This window comes from Drosophila virilis, chromosome 3, assembly GCF_030788295.1.
Source record: "Drosophila virilis strain 15010-1051.87 chromosome 3, Dvir_AGI_RSII-ME, whole genome shotgun sequence".
Classification (NCBI taxonomy): domain Eukaryota; kingdom Metazoa; phylum Arthropoda; class Insecta; order Diptera; family Drosophilidae; genus Drosophila; species Drosophila virilis.
In genome coordinates, this window is record NC_091545.1 from 1,076,202 (window position 1) to 1,095,132 (window position 18,931).

An 18,931-nucleotide genomic window follows, 5' to 3' on the forward strand; every position below is an offset into this window, starting at 1 on the left:
CTCGAGCTGTTTTATCGTTTCCGAGTTTGGCTTTGCTTTTCAATTTTGTCGTATGCGGCCTGCTTTAGGCTCCGTTGTCGGTGTCGGCTGCTTTAAAGGATTTGGAACTTGTTTACGTGGCGTATTAGTAATAATTTCGAACGGAAGCCATCAAAGGATCTGATGCGCCGCAGGCGGCATTGCAAATTATTTTCATATTCCGCCTGGACTAACTAATACATCAACAAGCCCACAAATTGTTGGTGTCTTCCAGTCAAAACTCTCTGTATAAATAAAGTATATGCTAAAATGTTTATGCATTTAGGCAGCTCAATTTATGATAAATGGCGCTCTGTTCTTGTGCTCGAACTACTCGCAAAGAGTTGACTAACTCCTCAGTCGAATTGAATTTCATTCGCAGGCTGAAGCCTTAAAGAAGAGACTTCTGCGGAGAAGGCTTTTTATAGTTAAGCCATTGCTTCTATACATTTATATATGCACATCAAATAGTTTATGCTGTGCAAATGTCACGTCTGACTCGTAAGCAGCAGGTCGCCGGCTCAAACTCAGCAGCAATTCTCTAGTTTTATAGTTATTTTATAAAAGATGACAAATTTGGATAACTTTTTATATGTACATGAAGTTGAAGCGAATTATACAAACGATTTTAGCGCTTCTTGCATTTATATAATTTTTCCATTTGAACCGGGCAACGTCGGCATATTTCCTTCGGCACGTTCGGCATTTTTTATGCACTTAAGTAATGCCTTTTACGACTCCTCCAAAGTTTATATAGAGAGAAGAGATTTACTAGGAAACCAGCCACATATATGTTCCACTATAAGTTCAAGTTCCTTTTGACCTGCAAATACATTTCATTGAGTGTATTTATTCTGCGGCACTTTAAACACCTCTTGAATAACACAAACGTTCATTTTACAATCAGATGACAATACAAATATGTCCTGCTATTCCCAATCGAGTCGTCCAAACAGTCCGTCAGCGTGTTAAATCTCCGCCAAGTGGAAGACAATTTTGTGCTCCAATACTGAGATTTTCACAATTGTCCGAGCAAACGCTGCGACTGGCCATGACAATTACAGTTTCGTGTTTAACCATAATAATCTGTTCAGTTATTTGTGTAATTAAACAAGCAATAAACCCCAGTGGAAGCCCGGCCGAGAATACCGTAAAACCCCAAAGTCGAAACCACTTTGGGTTTGGGCTCTTGTTTGTTTGTTGTTTGTTAAATGTTATTATTGCTGCTGCTGCTGCTGCTGCTGCTGTTGCTGTTGCTGCTGCTTCTGATGTAGCCGCAATTGTTGTTTGCGCATTGGATGAGATTTAAAATGGTTTAATCAACTAACTGTCCATATATGAATAGCTATATATATCTGCATGTGTGTGTGTGTGTGTGTGTTTAAATATTTGGCATGATGTGCAAAGTGTTTTTAGTTGAGTTTGCGGCTAAAGTTTGCAAAACTTTGCGCAATTTTGCGGCTATTTTGTGAAAATGTAATCAACATTTTCCTTTATACGCCCAAATATTCAATAAACGTAAGCGCAGCAACTATTTACTTCTGCTTCCACTATTTATACCCTATCAAATGAGCTCGTATCAAAAAGAGGCAAGGATATATATATTCTTGATCGGAATGAGTTGATCTGGAGAAGTTCATTTATTAATTTACCCATTGGTGTGTCTGCCTAATAATTGAATACACAAGATTACGAAAACTAAATGCTTAAATTTATTAGAATATTTATTTGCTCGTCCGGCCACCTATGCCCCTCTTCTAGCTAATGTTAAGGGTGACATTACTAATAAAGAAGTTTTTAGTAGAGACAAAACTGTTCGTAAGTAAAAATTAAAAATAATCTTAATTTGCATAACCACTTGGAAGAAATATATATTATATATAAAGAGTGCTAAGTAGATAGGATAAACAGAAAGAGATGGGAAATTATCGACCCGGCATTATCTCTTGGCATGTTAGCTCGAAGAGATAAGATTTAAAGAGATGTAAGGATTTACTTTATATTTATTTTTGAATACCCTTGATACTCCTTTCACATTGAGCAAGCCCTATTATTGTGTATGTGAAAGGCTGTTTTTTGCAGGGTAACTGCCAGTCGCGCAGACGCGACTGGCGTACACTAAACAGCCATAAACTATTAATGTTAAGATTCTAAAGAATTTCGCACAATAGTTTCGCCTCGTTTCGTTTTAATAACTCAATTAAAATGCAATTTAACGAGTAATTAATATATATATTTATTTATGCATTTATTGTGTCGTTATAGGGTGTTATATATATATATATATATATATAATGTGTGTGTATCTAAATGATTGGTATGTGTAGGTGTATTTATTGTAAATTGTGTATATATCACTTAAATTATAATTATTTAATTTGCTGGTTAATAACGCATCAATACAAATTAAGCCGCCAATTTGTTAAATGCACTTTTGCTGCATCAATTTTGATATTGCGAATATTGTTGTTGTTCTTCCTCTTGCTGTTCCTCGAATTCCTGGCTAAGTGCGCGTCAGCATCCCATTGATCATTATGTTGGCCAGGGCGTTCCGCCTCTTGCGCCACGCCCCCATGCCCTGGGCATGATACTGCAGCTGCGTGTACCACTGTTTGGTGCGCAGCCCGTCCTCGGCCTGTCAGTGAAGAGAGGGGGGGAGAATATGTTGTCAAAATGTTGGAAATATTTGATTGACTCGCCATTTAGACAGGTGTCACGTGTGTCTGCGTGTGTGTGTGTGTGTGTGTGCTCAGTTGGCCGTAACTAAACGTTAGAATTTATGCGCCGCCCTCTTTTCCCCCGCCTCGTCCCTCCACCCCACGCCAAACTACTACACATTGCCCCAGGCCAGAATACGCATGACTGAAGCTGAAGCTACGGCTCGTTTTACATTAGACAGGATTTCAAATGGATTTCTCCATACGCTTCAAAGTGCGTGTGTGTGTGTGTGTGTGTGTGTGTGTGTCTGTTATTAAAAATGAAATCTGTAGCATATTAAACGCGGAATATTCTGCCCCCAAGTGTATGCTACTCAACTGACAGCTCTTCGTTGTGTGTGCTTTTTGTGTGTGTTTTAAATTCTATAGATAATATTTGCTTGAGGTATTCCAGCTAGCTGCTAGCTTTGCTTAAACTGAAACAAGCTGTCATTTGCGTAAGCTCGGGTAGTGTATAATATATAATGCTGGTCAATCTTAAATGCTAAGCATGAAAAAATGTATAAAGCTTTGCTAATAGCTTTCAGTTAAACCTTCAATTAGAGTGTATATCTGTGCATATCCCATAGTCTACTCCTTCATACCAAGTCTAGACAAAACGTTTACCTTCTAGTCCAGATATTTAGTCGCCTTTTAAAGAGCTTTCGTCGAGTGTTAATTGTATTCCCGCTGCTCTATTTACCTGCGAGGATCATCTTGCTTGTGCACATTGAAACTTACACCCAACTAAAGCTAAACCCTGTAGCTGCCGGCAAAGAAGGGAAGCCCGCCAAACGACGGGGCAAAACTAACGAAGCCCAAACATTTGCCGGTGTGCAGTCAAAAGGCAAACGGTTCCATTTAAGAGTCAAGTCAACTGGCACGGGCCATGCAAACCGAATCAAACCGAAACGAAACCGGTCTAAAACTATGCGCTCGAATGGAATGGAGCAAGTGGCAGGGGCGAGCCAGGCAAGGCTAGGCTAGCTGGCGTCTACTCACTTTGAATATGAATGTGTCCTTCGATGAAATTTCCTGCACTTCGAAATAATCATCCCAATCCGCTTCGCTGCACACAACACATCTGTCCAGATACAAGGGCTCCCGTGTCAGCGTATACCGTCCGCACTTCTCCTTCACCAGCAGCAGCGAGGCCTCCCGAATGCCGGTGTGCTTCGGGAAATTCAGTTTATCCGACGTGGCCTTCTCTGCCCTATAATTGGCACTTGGCTGGCGAACAAAAAACAAAGAAAAAATGAAATAGAAATAGAAAATTGTGTAAAACGAAACTAAACAAAATTACAGCTGGAAAGCGGGCAAAGTGTGTGGGCAGCACGAAAGATGGAGCCTGACTTCAGATAGCGCGAGCACACAAAGCCTGTCAGGCTGCCGGGCGGACAGTCGGACAGTCGCCCGGACAGTCGGGCTGCAACTGCCGCAGGAAGCAGCGCCCGGACCAGAACTAGATACAGCACCAAAACTACAGCCCAGCTACAAGCAGAAAAATGACAACAAAAAAAAAAAAAAAAAGAAAAAGAAAACTGCCTCGTTCTTGAATTGAGCAATTGTCGGCTGAGGCTTTTTCGAAAAATTTAGAGCAGGGCACAAAAACCAAACAAGTGACATACGCACTGCGTCGCCATCGATGTGCCACCCCCCTCTACACACACGCCTGCCATTCCACTTCCCGTTGGCCTTTTGGGTTTGTGGTAGTCTGCTTGTGGGCCACTTGACGCCATCGGTTTTGTATACCCTGCATCCAATAGAATTGGCTTGAATCGGGTATATTGCAGTTGTGCATACGATTCGGAATATATTTTACTTTTATCGATTGCTCTCATATTTTCGGTAAATCGATAATTATCGATGAGAGAATATGAGTCCGTATATATTAGTCATTTTAATTAATGCCTTCTTCTTGTTTCCAAAAGTCAACTAATATCGATACAACGATTGTTTCCATATTTTCTTGCAAACCGATCAATATCGATTCGGGAATATGAGTTTTTATATCTTTGAGATTTTGTTTGATGGCTCTCTCTGTTTTCCAAAAATCGATAAATATCGATTCGACAATGTGAGTCGGTATGTCTTAATCTGCTTTTTAATAAATAATCGATAAATATCGATTCAAGAATATGACTATATTTTTCATTATAAATGAGGTTTGCTTGACAAAAAATAAATAAATGTTGATTCGCCGATATCATGCTGCATATCTTCATCTGTTTATTGATACCATAACAGGGTATCTGCTGGACAGCCACTCCCAATTCAAGCACCCTCTTGCCTGTGTTATCTTTTTTTTTTTTTTTTTTGCGTCGACAACGAATGGAAACTCGTTTTGTTTTTAGGCATCAAAAGCAGATAGTTGCTTGGATAAGCACTTTTCATTAGGACAGGCAGGATGCGCTTCCGTTCCACTCGATGCGTCAACGGGCCATCCCCTCCGCTCCTCCCCGTTTCCGCCCGCTATGCTCTGCTCTGGTCTGATTTGTTGAAATCTTTTATCGCACGGCAAAACTGTTGCCATGACATCAGCTCGGCACGAGTGCCCACTTCCACTTCCACTCCGACTCCCACTCTTACTCTCACCCTCACTTTAGAAGGCGTGATCCTATGAAGAGGTGTAGTGAGCGGAAGGTGGCAGGAGGGGGGAGTGTCTATTAGGTACAAGCGCCGCTCGCTAATTGTCCACACCTCATGTCAAACGCCTGAGCATCGTTTGGCGCTTGTCGCTTGTCAAACGTGACCAGGAATAGCTGAAGCAGGAGCAGAAGTAACAGGCTCGCACTGCAAGCTTAGAGCTGGACTCGTGCCATGCAACCTGTCAAAAGGCTTTACAGAGTTCTGGCAAAAAAAAAACATCGAAACATCGATGAGTCAATTTTTGTGAATGCTATTTTCATCGGGCTTAACTGGATGTTTCTTTATTTCTTGGATGTTTCATTCCTTAAATGTTGTTTTTCTTGGATGTTGTTTTCTTGGTTGTTTTTTCCTGTATCTTTCTGGATGCTTTTCTTATTGGTTGTTTCATTTTCTAAGATGTTTCTTTTCTTGGATGGTTTGTTTCTTGGATGTTTCTTTTCTTGGATGTTTATTTTCTCTGATATTTCCATTCTTGAAAGTTTTTTTTCTTGGATGTTTCTTTTCTTGGATATTTCTTTTCTTGGATTTGTATTTTCTTGGATGTTTCTTCTATTGGATGCTTCCTTTTTCTGATATTTCTTTTTCTGGAAGTGTTTTGAATGTTTCTTTCCCTAAGAGTTCCTTTTCTTGGATGTTTCTTTTCTTGGATATTTATTTTCTTGGTTATTCCTTTTATAAATGTTCCTTTTCTCGGATGATTGATTCCTTTCTTGGATGTTTCTTTTATTGGATGTTACTTGCAATCATGCAACAAAAGACAGACGTTTCCCTATAATTTCCCAATAGTGTATATCATATTTGCTAGTTCTCGGGAAAGGCTTTAAAAATGAATATTCTAAGCTAAGCTATAAAAATGATTAACATTCTTTTATAAATCGAACATTTTTGGGAATTATCGGTTTATTGGTATCGAATATTCCGATACATCAAAGCCTCGATTAGTTCCTTGGCTAGTTTGCATGTTAATTTCGAACTATCAGTCTCCAGTTGTGGCAAGTGTTGAACGTGACTCACGCAGTTGTTGGGCCATCACATCGCCAGCTCTGTTTCCTCTAAATTACGACTTCTACTCACCTTGCCATTGGTCACGAGCAGCGCATTGACTGGGTTCAGCTTGATGGTGCGCGCCTTCTTCCAGTTGCTGTCGGCGGGCTGTGTATAGAGCAGCTTGCCCTCCATGGCGAAACGGACCTCATCGTGATTCCACTCGAGTATGTCGATGGCCATTTTGCGCAGCTTGATGTTTATCATATCAATTTCGCATGAGGCGCGCCGATTGGGGCTCGAGGAGCTGATGCGGCGCCACAGTTTGGTGGGGACATCCTTGGCCTCCTGGTTGATGTGATTCAAATGCAATTCAATTTTCTCCTGCGCCTGTTTCAGCAGCTCCCGTCCGTCCAAATGGGCGGGCGTCACCTTATACAAACGCGCCAACAGCAATGGATACTTCGTGACACGCTGCACGGGCACCTGGAGGATGGGCGACAAGGAGAGAGAGAAAGAGCGGAGAGAATAGGAAACAGACGTTTAGGGGCTAGTCATGAGTATAAAAGATGAAGAAAGGAACTAACCATGAGAAACGAGTTGAGATTCATGCGACGCAGCACGGCGTTTTCCATTTGGGATACCTTGAGAAAGATGCGCAGCAGCTCCTTTTCCTTTTCGAGATTCGCCAGCAAGAGGCTGGCGCCCGCCTGCCGCACACAGTAGCTCTCAAAGGCGTGCAGCATTTGGGTAAAGTCAAGAAAGATGCGTCCAATATTAACCGTGAGCAGATCGTCGTCACCCTGCTCCAAAGCAATGTCAAGGGCATCGCGCATACGCTCGGCCAGTGTCTGATTGTTCTCGAGCAAGTCTTCCGTGTTGAGGAAGATTGCGGAGAGCTGCTCCTGGTTGAGCAGGCCGGCCACCAGCATCGGCTGGCAGAACTCCTCCAGTATGATTTGCAAGTCGCGGCCATATTTCTCCTCCGTCTCAACAATCTCGGTGATGATCTCCTTGCGCTCGACGCGCTTCTTGCCGCACTTGCGGCACACGAGCGGCGCATACAGGACCCCCGCCTCGCTCAGCTGCGTCTCGACGGCGCCGTCGCAATCCTCGCACAAGTGCAACGGACTCACCGCCGGCAGCTGGTACTTGCTGCGCGAGGATTTGCTTGTCTCGGATCCGACGCCCGAGTCCTGTCGCTCCACATCGCTGCCGCTCTTGCCGCAGATGAAGTTATGCGGCGGCGGCGACAGGGAGCTCATATTGCTGTGACTATCGTCGCTGTGGCTGACGCGCTTCTCCAGCTCGCTGAGCGTGTCGGCGGCCTCCTCTTCGATGATCTTCGGATTGTTGCTGTAGTCGAAGCTCTCCTCGCGCACCAGCCCCCGCTCCTTGGCGTCCACCAAATAGGAGAGTATATCGTATTTGGATGCGCCCTCGAATATCGAGCGCGCCGCCTTCTTGTCCAGCTCGGCGTCGTTCAGCGGCGGCGCCGTCAGCGGCAACGGCGGCGGCACTTCGTTGATCTCCTCGTAAATGGGATCCACCTGATGGCGTATGGATTCGTAATGGTGCTCGGCTTCCGTGTGTGTCGTGCTGTGCTCGATCTCGGCCAGCGTTGCATCCACCAGCAGCTGATAGAACTTGGCGCGCGTAGACGCATCCACCTCCGGTGAGGACACCAGCTCCGGCTCCGTCTCCGTTTGATCCTGCTCCTCCTCGAGTGCTCCGGCAACTGCCAGCTCACTGGAGCAGCTCTGATAGCAGTCGGACTCATTGGCGGCCGCCTCAAAGTCGAACAGCTCGTAATTGTGGGCGGAGGCGAAGCTGTTGGCGGAGCTGATGCTGCCGCGATTCGACAACCGGTCGTCCTCCTCTTTGGTGCCGTTCGTCCCCCCGGGCTGTCGCTCCAGGCGCACACGCTGCAGCGAGACGCTGATCAGCCGGTTCATGTCGTCGTTATCTTTGGTGCCGCTCATGTCGATCGTTTGCCGTGTTCGTTGCAGACGTTGCAGCGAGTTCTCGATGAGCTCCGCGACGGTGTCCGTCTCCAGGCCGTCGGCCACCTGGCCCAGCATCGGATCCTGCAACAGCTTGGCTATGAAGCTGCTCGCCTCCTTCGTGGGCGTGGCAGCTGTTCCTGCTGTCTCCTGTATTTTCTTGTTGCGCGTCGTTTCTAGGCCGGATTGCACCCTCAAGCCGCAGACATGGGGCACCAGATTGCGCTTGACAGCCTCGACGGGATTGCGCAGAATTTTTAGCAGCTCCGTCTCGTGCGGCACCAGCTCCGCATCGGGTGAGGTCGGCGACGGCGCCGGCGGCGGCGTGGCTGGCGTTGAGCAGATTGTGGGCGGTGGTGTATTAATGGGCGTGGTTGTGGTAGCCGCTAACTGCCTGGTGGGCAGATCTTTGTCATAGTCGAGCCGGATGAGCGTGCGGCCGCGTCCGCTAGAGCTGCTGCTGCTCGACGTCGAGCTGCTCGAGGTGGACGATATGCAGGAGGCGGAACGCTGCAAATTCACCTCGCCACCAATGCTGCTACGAATGGGAATAATCGCAGCCAGATGCTGTTGCTGTTGAGTGCGTAGCGTATTCAGTAGATTGTGCTGCTCGATGAGCTCCTCGGCGCTGCTCACGCTGATGCAGACGCCTGTCGCCGACTGGCTATTGACCACCACGGAGGACTGGTACAGCGGCTGGGCGGCATCTGTGCTCAGGTTCATTGTCGAGTAGCAATCGTCGCCGTTAATCAGTATCGACGTCTTCTTGGGCGCCACATCCGGCCCAACGTCTGTGGGCGAGAGCAGCAGCAGCCGTGTGGCCGCGGCCGTGGCATTGTACTCCAGGGGATGCGCTCCATCCGGTTCGCTGTGCGAGATTTTCAGGCGATGCACCTCGCTGCTCTGGTTGAAGGGCGCCACACGCACCACGGTCCTTTGCTGACGTGGAGCAGTTGACTTATTGATTTGCGGCGGCGGTGTTGGTTGCTTCTCTAATCCGTTTGCGGTTGGCGGCGGCGGTGGTGGCTCTGTGGGCCGCCTTTGAAATAAATCTCTCGAGTCGTTGCGGTTGCTTTTCATGCGCAGCGCCATTGTGTCCTTAAAATTTAAAATGACATTCTGCGGCCCACTGGCCGCAGCCAGACTCCGAGCCTGGCCAGGCTGTGGCCTCGACTCGCTGGAGTCGTCGGTGCTGGGTGCGGCAGACAAATGCCTTTCGCTGTGAGCGCGTCTGATGGGATTTCGCGATTGTGTCGTTTGTGTTGCACGCTTCTGACTTGCCCGCGGCCTGCCAACCAGCTCGTGGTCCTCAGCTTCAGCCTGCTTCTGCTCTGACTTCTGCTCCTGCGCCTGCTTCTGCTGCTGCTCCTTGTCGTTGTTATTGTTGTTGTCGTTGTGCTCGTCATCATCGTCATAATCGCGATTTGCTTCTGTCGTCTTTTGGGTTCTCGTTCTCGCACTTGTCGTTGTTGTGGCGCCTGCAAAGGAGTAGATGTTGAATCGCGTGTCGCAGCTAGCAAAATGTTGCTTTTGCAAAATAAACCCAAGACAGCCAAAGCAGGCAAGCGAAGGCTTTCAGCTGATGAACGGGTCTCGGGGATCGGGGGTCGGGGCTTGGGTGCAGGGCATTGAAATAACTAAACAGGGTGCTTTTAGAGTGTTGACGAAAGCAAATAGTCTATCGTTAAACAGGCTGAAATGAGTTTAAATACATTTTCCTTTATACTGAATTTAACTCTTTACCTTCTTTAGCTACTCTGCGCAAAAAAGGGACACTAAATTCTGAATGTGCCAAAATGTATTGCCTCTTGTTCTATAAATTTTAAATACTCTTTTGATTAAATGAATTTGATGCATAATTGTTTTTTTACCGTACATTTTTAGCTATTTTATGGCTAAATGTGTTTTCGATATATTTAATGCTTGTGTAAGTGGTCTAAAAATTTAAATGTTTTACTTTGATATTTTTATTATTTTTAGCATTTAATCTGAAATTCATTTCATTCTTTTAAGAGCGATTTTGTGCTTAGCTTAAGTAAATTTGAGCTCTTTCTAATACAGAAAGAAATATATATTTTATATAGTGCGAAATCTCTTGTTGCAGCCATTTTACGGCTAAATATGCTGGCCACTTGGCAGCACTGCAGCTTCATGCATGCAGATTCATATGCCTGCGGCAGCAAATAGTAGCCACCGGTTAAAGGAAGCCAGCCCAAGCACCCAACCACCCACCCCCCTAACTACGCCCACGGTGTGCTGCCTCGCCCTGCGCTCTGCGCCCAACCACGTTGACAGGCACTTAAAGATGTGCTTGCCAGCGATAAGGTGTTTTGTTTTGGTTTTGGTTTTGGTGGCGGCTTCGGCTTTGGCTTCGTCTGCGGCTTTGGCTCTGGCTCTGCCCCGCTGCCCCCTCCCCGCTGCTCGCTGACAATATGTACATATCTTTATTTATGGTAAATTGGGTGATTTACGTTGCGGCCGATAAGCGTTTGCTTTTCAGCGGCTGCCGCTTGCCCCTTGCCCCCTGCCCTTGCCCGCTTCAACTTGCCCTGGCCTCGTCTCATGCTGTCCTGTGTGTCCTGCGTTGGCATTTGAATTGCTAGGCAGCTCAAGTCCTTGACTATGCGCTGGGTGCACAAGTCAACGCCGCTAAATGGCATTTGGAATTATTTGGGGCTTTTATAATACCCTTGAAAGTGGTCAAGAAAGGGTATAATGGACGAATCATTCAGTTGAGATATGCATAGATATAAATAGGGCAAGGACAAAGAACTGAGTGGAAAAAGCCCGTTATAAGGTGTGTTTTCTATAGAAGAAAGCCATAATATATGTATCTTCTACACTCCCGACTAGAGTACTCTACTTGTTTGTGCTGTTCGAGTTTTAGAGCTGATTCAAAGAAGCCCGAAAAAAGGATTCTAGGATTTTTGTAATAGCAGGGCTTAGGGTATCTCATAGACGTACATTCCCGACTCGAGTACTCTACTTGCTCTTGCTGTTCGTTTTTAGAGCCAGCACCAAATGGGATGAAAAGACGCGGCTGTCAACGCGGGCAGAGCGCAAGACGCTCAGCTGAACGGCAGCAAACAATTTGTGTCGGAATTAAGATAATAGATTATATTTAAATGTGTTTTTTTGTTGTCGTTGTCGTTGTCGTTGTCGTTGCTTCTTCTTCTTGTCTCAACTGCAAAAAGGGTTCACACGCGCGTATCTTTTGAAATTTGAGTGGTGCTGCTGACGTCGGCGTCAGCGTCAACGTCGACCGCAAAAATTGACTTCAAGCCTGCGGGCGAGATAAGCTGGCCTTGGACTTGCAGGACGCGGACAGTTATTGCCCGTCCGTTACACACACATAGACACACACACATACATATTTACTCTGTCTCTCTCTCTCACACACACACACACACAGAAGAAGAAGCAGCCCGTCTGCTTATCACGCTCGACTCTCGTCCATTTTAATGAGTGTGAAAAGTGAGCTGGTTTTATGGCAGAGGTGGGGCCTCAGCTTTGGCCACGTCCAAAGGTGGACATTTTATGTTAATGAGTGTCATCAGCGCGGAGATTGGAGCTGCAGCCGCTGCTTAGCGCACATTAATGATGTACATCTGTCAGATGTGGCCGAGTGGCTGCTGCTTCTTCCTTCGGCTGGCTTCCGTCTTTGGCTTTGGCTTTGGCTTTGGCAGCGAATTAATTATTTGCGGCAAGCACTTGAATTTCAATCGAACCTTTGTGCGCTAATCGCATTTTCTATGCTAAATAGCGACAAATTACAACAACAACAACACGAGCGGCAAGGATAACAAGGATAACAACCAGAAGAAGCAGCGCAGACACAAAACTACAATTAAAGCTGAAAACAAAAAAATGTTTAGGCGAAACAATGCACAAGCTGAGTGCAAAAACGAAATCAACTTTTCCTCTATTTGCTACGCTTTTCCTTTTGGCCTTTCATTTTGTTGGTTTTGCCCCTTTTTGCATACCCTCAAACCTTTGGCAAGGACCAGGGAGGGTCGATTGGTTTGGTGTAAATGTTTATAACAGGCAGAAGGATCCGAAAATTTAAAGGGTAATTGATTGTACTTGATTGAAATCAAGAGTTGAGCTAGGCGGATATATATAGATCTTCCATCTTAATCTTCTTATATTTAGATCTTATATTAAGATTCTCTACCTTAATCTAAATCTTCTATCTAGATTCAGAAGGTAACGAATTTATTTGTAAGCGTCGATAAAAATCGATATCGAAGTACGTTTTTTTGAGCGCAACTCGATAATTGGAAGAGCTAGAATCGTCAAATTTAGAATGTAAGCAATCTTAGAGTTTTCTCAGCTACGTCCCGTTCCACCCAGATTTTTAATCCGCTTTGATCGCCCGTGTGGTTGGCGGGCATAAGAATACCACCACAGCATGTCATCGCTTGTCGTACGAGGCGACTAAAAGAGACACTTTTCCTATATCCTGCCGAACCATTCGAGTCCTTTAGGTGGCAGTTCAAAGGCTGTGCGATGAGCTGGACCCATTGTGGGTAGCCATTCTTGGGGATTTTTACTCCGCTGATAACTAACTGGGCAACTATAAATGGAGTCACAAAGATCTCATACATATTTATGGTAAGAGTAAAAAAATCCTTACACGCATATGTCTGCAATTTCTAAGCACTGAACATATCATAAAAATCGGACAGAAAGCAAGTAGTTAAACAAGTTAATGCATTTTCCACATATATGTAAGGTAAAGGAAAGAAGAAGCTATGGGGATGTGTGTGTGTTTGTTAATATGTATATATATATATATATGTGTGTGTGTGTGTGTATGTGTCCTTTAATCGATGTCTGCCTGTTAAACTAGCTGGAAGGCTTGCAATGGTAGCTCGCTGCGGGCTACACGGTATCTCCTATTTGGGCATACGCGACTAGAGCACGCTCGCTTGTTTTTTGTTCCATTTGTTGTTGCTGCTGCTGTTGCTGTCAGCACTAAATGCCACCTGCTTGGCGCTACTTCAGCGAGAGCCACTTAATGAGATTTTGTTGAAAATTACGCTCGTATTTATTGTTGTTGTTGTTGTCGTAGTTGTTGTTGCTGTTGTAATCGGTTGTCTTTGAATTGAAATATTTAATTAACACCTTTTGTACTTCTATATAAAGATGTGCTCGCAATTGTAAAACATTCGTCAGCTTTTAAAATCAGCAAAAAGAGAATGTAAACGTATACGTAATATTTGTGAAGCGCAGAGCTGCAAATGTTGGCCCCCAATTGAAATTTGTTGTTGGATAATTATTAAATTGGCGCATTGAAGAGAGAACTTCTTAAAAGTCTATAGGGAATATATATTCTTGAGGAGAACTCAAAAGGCCAGGCTAAGTAGCCAAGTCCGAGAAACCGTCTAGTTCCATGCAAAAGAGTGCTCTATCTTAAAGGCAACTTGATGAAACATGGCCAAAACCTATCTCTTTGTGGCATACATATATCAAATATTAAAGTTATCCAAAACAGACTAGCTCCATTTATATTAATAAATATATAAAATAATTTTCTATGTATAAAATAATTTTTAAAAATCTTTGACAGCACTTATCTTCAACGTATCAAGGACAATGCCAAAGTTTTTTGTATTTTATCCAATATAGGTAAAGTTCAAAATTTCCCACCCCAATACATGACCGATACTCAACCGATTTCCAAGAGGATAGTCTTTTTGTTCATGGCTATTTCTCTAAAATAATCTGGCATTTAAATCTGACCACACATTTTTTGGTCGAAATTCATGTCCACATCTTACCCCCAGAATCCTATATATGTAGACATGGGTCAAAACTTCAAACCCCCATAACTCCGTCAAAACTCATCTGATTTAATGAGGTTGGGCTTTTTGTTCATGGTTTTCCCTCAAGAATAATCTGGTATTCAAATCTGAATACCGATTTTTTAGTCGAAATTCATGTCCACATCTTACCCCCAGAATCCTATATAGACATGGGTCAAAACTTCCCACCCCCCATAACTTCGTCAAAACTCATCTGATTTTGATGAGGTTGGGCTTTTTGTTCATGGTTTTCCCTCTAGAATAATCTGGCATTCAAATCTCAATACCGATTTTTTAGTCAAAATTCAAGTCCAAATCTTACCCCAGATTCGGTTCTTACCTCCAGAATCCTATATAGACATGGGACAAAATTTCCCACCCCCATAACTCCGTCAAAACTCATCTGATTTTCATGAGGTTGGGCTTTTTGTTCATGGTTTTCCCTCTAGAATAATCTGGCATTCAAATCTGAATACCGATTTTGTAGTCAAAATTCAAGTCCAAATCTTATCCCCAGATTCGTATACAGACATGGGTCAAAACTTCCCACCCCCATAACTCCGTCAAAACTCATCTGATTTTCATGAGGTTGGGCTTTTTGTTCATGGTTTTCCCTCTAGAATAATCTGGCATTCAAATCTCAATACCGATTTTTTAGTCAAAATTCAAGTCCAAATCTTATCCCCAGATTCGTATACAGACATGGGTCAAAACTTCCCACCCCCATAACTCCATCAAAACTCATCTGATTTTGATGAGGTTGGGCTTTTTGTTAATGGTTTTCCCTCTAGAATAATCTGGCATTCAAATCTCAATACCGATTTTTTAGTCAAAATTCAAGTCCAAATCTTATCCCCAGATTCGTATACAGACATGGGTTAAAACTTCCCACCCCCATAACTCCGTCAAAACTCATCTGATTTTGATGAGGTTGGGCTTTTTGTTCATGGTTTTCCCTCTAAAATAATCTGGCATTCAAATCTGAATACCGATTTTTTAGCCAAAATTCAAGTCCAAATCTTATCCCCAGATTCGTATACAGACATGGGTCAAAACTTCCCACCCCCATAACTCCATCAAAACTCATCTGATTTTGATGAGGTTGGGCTTTTTGTTCATGGTTTTCCCTCAAGAATAATCTGGCATTCAAATCTCAATACCGATTTTTTAGTCGAAATTCATGTCCAAATCTAACCCCCAGAATCCTATATAGACATGGGTCAAAACTTCCCACCCCCATAACTCCGTCAAAACTCATCTGATTTTCATGAGGTTGGGCTTTTTGTTCATGGTTTTCCCTCTAGAATAATCTGGCATTCAAATCTCAATACCGATTTTTTAGTCAAAATTCAAGTCCAAATCTTATCCCCAGATTCGTATACAGACATGGGTCAAAACTTCCCACCCCCATAACTCCATCAAAACTCATCTGATTTTGATGAGGTTGGGCTTTTTGTTCATGGTTTTCCCTCTAGAATAATCTGGCATTCAAATCTCAATACCGATTTTTTAGTCGAAATTCACGTCCAAATCTTACCCCCAGAATCCTATATAGACATGGGTCAAAACTTCCCACCCCCATAACTCCGTCAAAACTCATCTGATTTTGATGAGGCTGGGCTTTTTGTTCATGGTTTTCCCTCTAGAATAATCTGGCATTCAAATCTCAATACCGATTTTTTAGTCAAAATTCAAGTCCAAATCTTATCCCCAGATTCGTATACAGACATGGGTCAAAACTTCCCACCCCCATAACTCCGTCAAAACTCATCTGATTTTGATGAGGTTGGGCTTTTTGTTCATGGTTTTCCCTCTAAAATAATCTGGCATTCAAATCTGAATACCGATTTTTTAGTCGAAATTCATGTCCAAATCTTACCCCCAGAATCCTATATAGACATGGGTCAAAACTTCCCACCCCCATAACTCCGTCAAAACTCATCTGATTTTGATGAGGTTGGGCTTTTTGTTCATTGTTTTCCCTCTAGAATAATCTGGCATTCAAATCTCAATACCGATTTTTCAGCCGAAATTCATGTCCAAATCTTACTCCCAGAATCCTATATAGACATGGGTCAAAACTTCCCACCCCCATAACTCCGTCAAAACTCATCTGATTTTGATGAGGTTGGGCTTTTTGTTCATTGTTTTCCCTCTAGAATAATCTGGCATTCAAATCTCAATACCGATTTTTCAGTCGAAATTCATGTCCAAATCTTACCCTATATAGACATGGATCAAAACTTCCCACCCCCATAACTACATCAAAACTCATCTGATTTTGATGAGGTTGGGCTTTTTGTTCATGGTTTTCCCTCTAGAATAATCTGGCATTCAAATCTGAATACCGATTTTTTAGTCAAAATTCATGTCCACATCTTACCCCCAGAATCCTATATAGACATGGGTCAAAACTTCCCACCCCCCATAACTTCGTCAAAACTCATCAGATTTTGATGAGGTTGGGCTTTTTGTTCATGGTTTTCCCTCTAGAATAATCTGGTATTCAAATCTGAATACCGATTTTTTAGTCGAAATTCATGTCCACATCTTACCCCCAGAATCCTATATAGACATGGGTCAAAACTTCCCACCCCCCATAACTCCATCAAAACTCATCTGATTTTGATGAGGTTGGGCTTTTAGTTCATGGTTTTCCCTCTAGAATAATCTGGCATTCAAATCTCAATACCGATTTTTTAGTCGAAATTCATGTCCAAATCTTACCCCCAGAATCCTATATAGACATGGGTCAAAACTTCCCACCCCCATAACTCCGTCAAAACTCATCTGATTTTGATGAGGTTGGGCTTTTTGTTCATGGTTTTCCCTCTAAAATAATCTGGCATTCAAATCTGAATACCGATTTTTTAGTCGAAATTCAAGTCCAAATCTTATCCCCAGATTCGTATACAGACATGGGTCAAAACTTCCCACCCCCATAACTCCATCAAAACTCATCTGATTTTGATGAGGTTGGGCTTTTTGTTCATTGCTTTCCCTCTAGAATAATCTGGCATTCAAATCTCAATACCGATTTTTTAGTCGAAATTCATGTCCAAATCTTACCCCCAGAATCCTATATAGACATGGGTCAAAACTTCCCACCCCCATAACTCCGTCAAAACTCATCTGATTTTGATGAGGTTGGGCTTTTTGTTCATTGTTTTCCCTCTAGAATAATCTGGCATTCAAATCTCAATACCGATTTTTCAGTCGAAATTCATGTCCAAATCTTACCCCCAGAATCCTATATAGACATGGATCAAAACTTCCCACCCCCATAACTACATCAAAACTCATCTGATTTTGATGAGGTTGGGCTTTTTGTTCATGGTTTTCCCCTCTAGAATAATCTGGCATTCAAATCTGAATACCGATTTTTTAGTCAAAATTCATGTCCACATCTTACCCCCAGAATCCTATATAGACATGGGTCAAAACTTCCCACCCCCCATAACTTCGTCAAAACTCATCAGATTTTGATGAGGTTGGGCTTTTTGTTCATGGTTTTCCCTCTAGAATAATCTGGCATTCAAATCTGAATACCGATTTTTTAGTCAAAATTCAAGTCCAAATCTTATCCCCAGAATCCTATATAGACATGGGTCAAAACTTCCCACCCCCATAACTCCGTCAAAACTCATCTGATTTTGATGAGGTTGGGCTTTTTGTTCATTGTTTTCCCTCTAGAATAATCTGGCATTCAAATCTCAATACCGATTTTTCAGTCGAAATTCATGTCCAAATCTTACCCCCAGAATCCTATATAGACATGGATCAAAACTTCCCACCCCCATAACTACATCAAAACTCATCTGATTTTGATGAGGTTGGGCTTTTTGTTCATGGTTTTCCCCTCTAGAATAATCTGGCATTCAAATCTGAATACCGATTTTTTAGTCAAAATTCATGTCCACATCTTACCCCCAGAATCCTATATAGACATGGGTCAAAACTTCCCACCCCCCATAACTTCGTCAAAACTCATCAGATTTTGATGAGGTTGGGCTTTTTGTTCATGGTTTTCCCTCTAGAATAATCTGGCATTCAAATCTGAATACCGATTTTTTAGTCAAAATTCAAGTCCAAATCTTATCCCCAGATTCGTATACAGACATGGGTCAAAACTTCCCACCCCCATAACTCCGTCAAAACTCATCTGATTTTCATGAGGTTGGGCTTTTTGTTCATGGTTTTCCCTCTAGAATAATCTGGCATTCAAATCTCAATACCGATTTTTTAGTCAAAATTCAAGTCCAAATCTTATCCCCAGATTCGTATACAGACATGGGTCAAAACTTCCCACCCCCATAACTCCATCAAAACTGATCTGATTTTGATGAGGTTGGGGTTTTTGTTCATGGTTTTCCCTCTAGAATAATCTGGCATTCAAATCTCAATACCGATTTGTTAGTCGAAATTCATGTCCAAATCTTACCCTATATAGACATGGGTCAAAACTTCCCACCCCCATAACTCCGTCAAAACTCATCTGATTTTGATGAGGTTGGGCTTTTTGTTCATGGTTTTCCCTCTAAAATAATCTGGCATTCAAATCTCAATACCGATTTTTTAGTCAAAATTCAAGTCCAAATCTTATCCCCAGATTCGTATACAGACATGGGTCAAAACTTCCCACCCCCATAACTCCGTCAAAACTCATCTGATTTTGATGAGGTTGGGCTTTTTGTTCATGGTTTTCCCTCTAGAATAATCTGGCATTCAAATCTCAATACCGATTTTTTAGTCGAAATTCATGTCCAAATCTTAC

At 43.2% G+C, this 18,931-nt stretch overlaps 1 protein-coding gene across 4 annotated transcripts in view; it reads right to left on the reverse strand.

Moving 5' to 3' along the window:
• Positions 1 to 2,256: 2,256 nt before the first annotated feature.
• The window catches only part of RhoGEF64C (Rho guanine nucleotide exchange factor at 64C), a 192,102-nt gene continuing 175,427 nt past the window's right edge, over positions 2,257 to 18,931 (reverse strand). For all 4 annotated transcript variants that reach the window (XM_070208342.1, XM_070208341.1, XM_070208339.1 and 1 more), the window contains 4 exons: positions 6,935 to 9,828; positions 6,438 to 6,833; positions 3,717 to 3,944; positions 2,257 to 2,653 (listed from right to left, as the gene is read on the reverse strand). In XM_070208342.1, the coding sequence (XP_070064443.1) occupies positions 2,522 to 2,653; positions 3,717 to 3,944; positions 6,438 to 6,833; positions 6,935 to 9,828 (3,650 nt within the window). In that variant the 3' untranslated portion in view covers positions 2,257 to 2,521. The remainder of the gene's footprint in view (positions 2,654 to 3,716; positions 3,945 to 6,437; positions 6,834 to 6,934; positions 9,829 to 18,931) is intronic.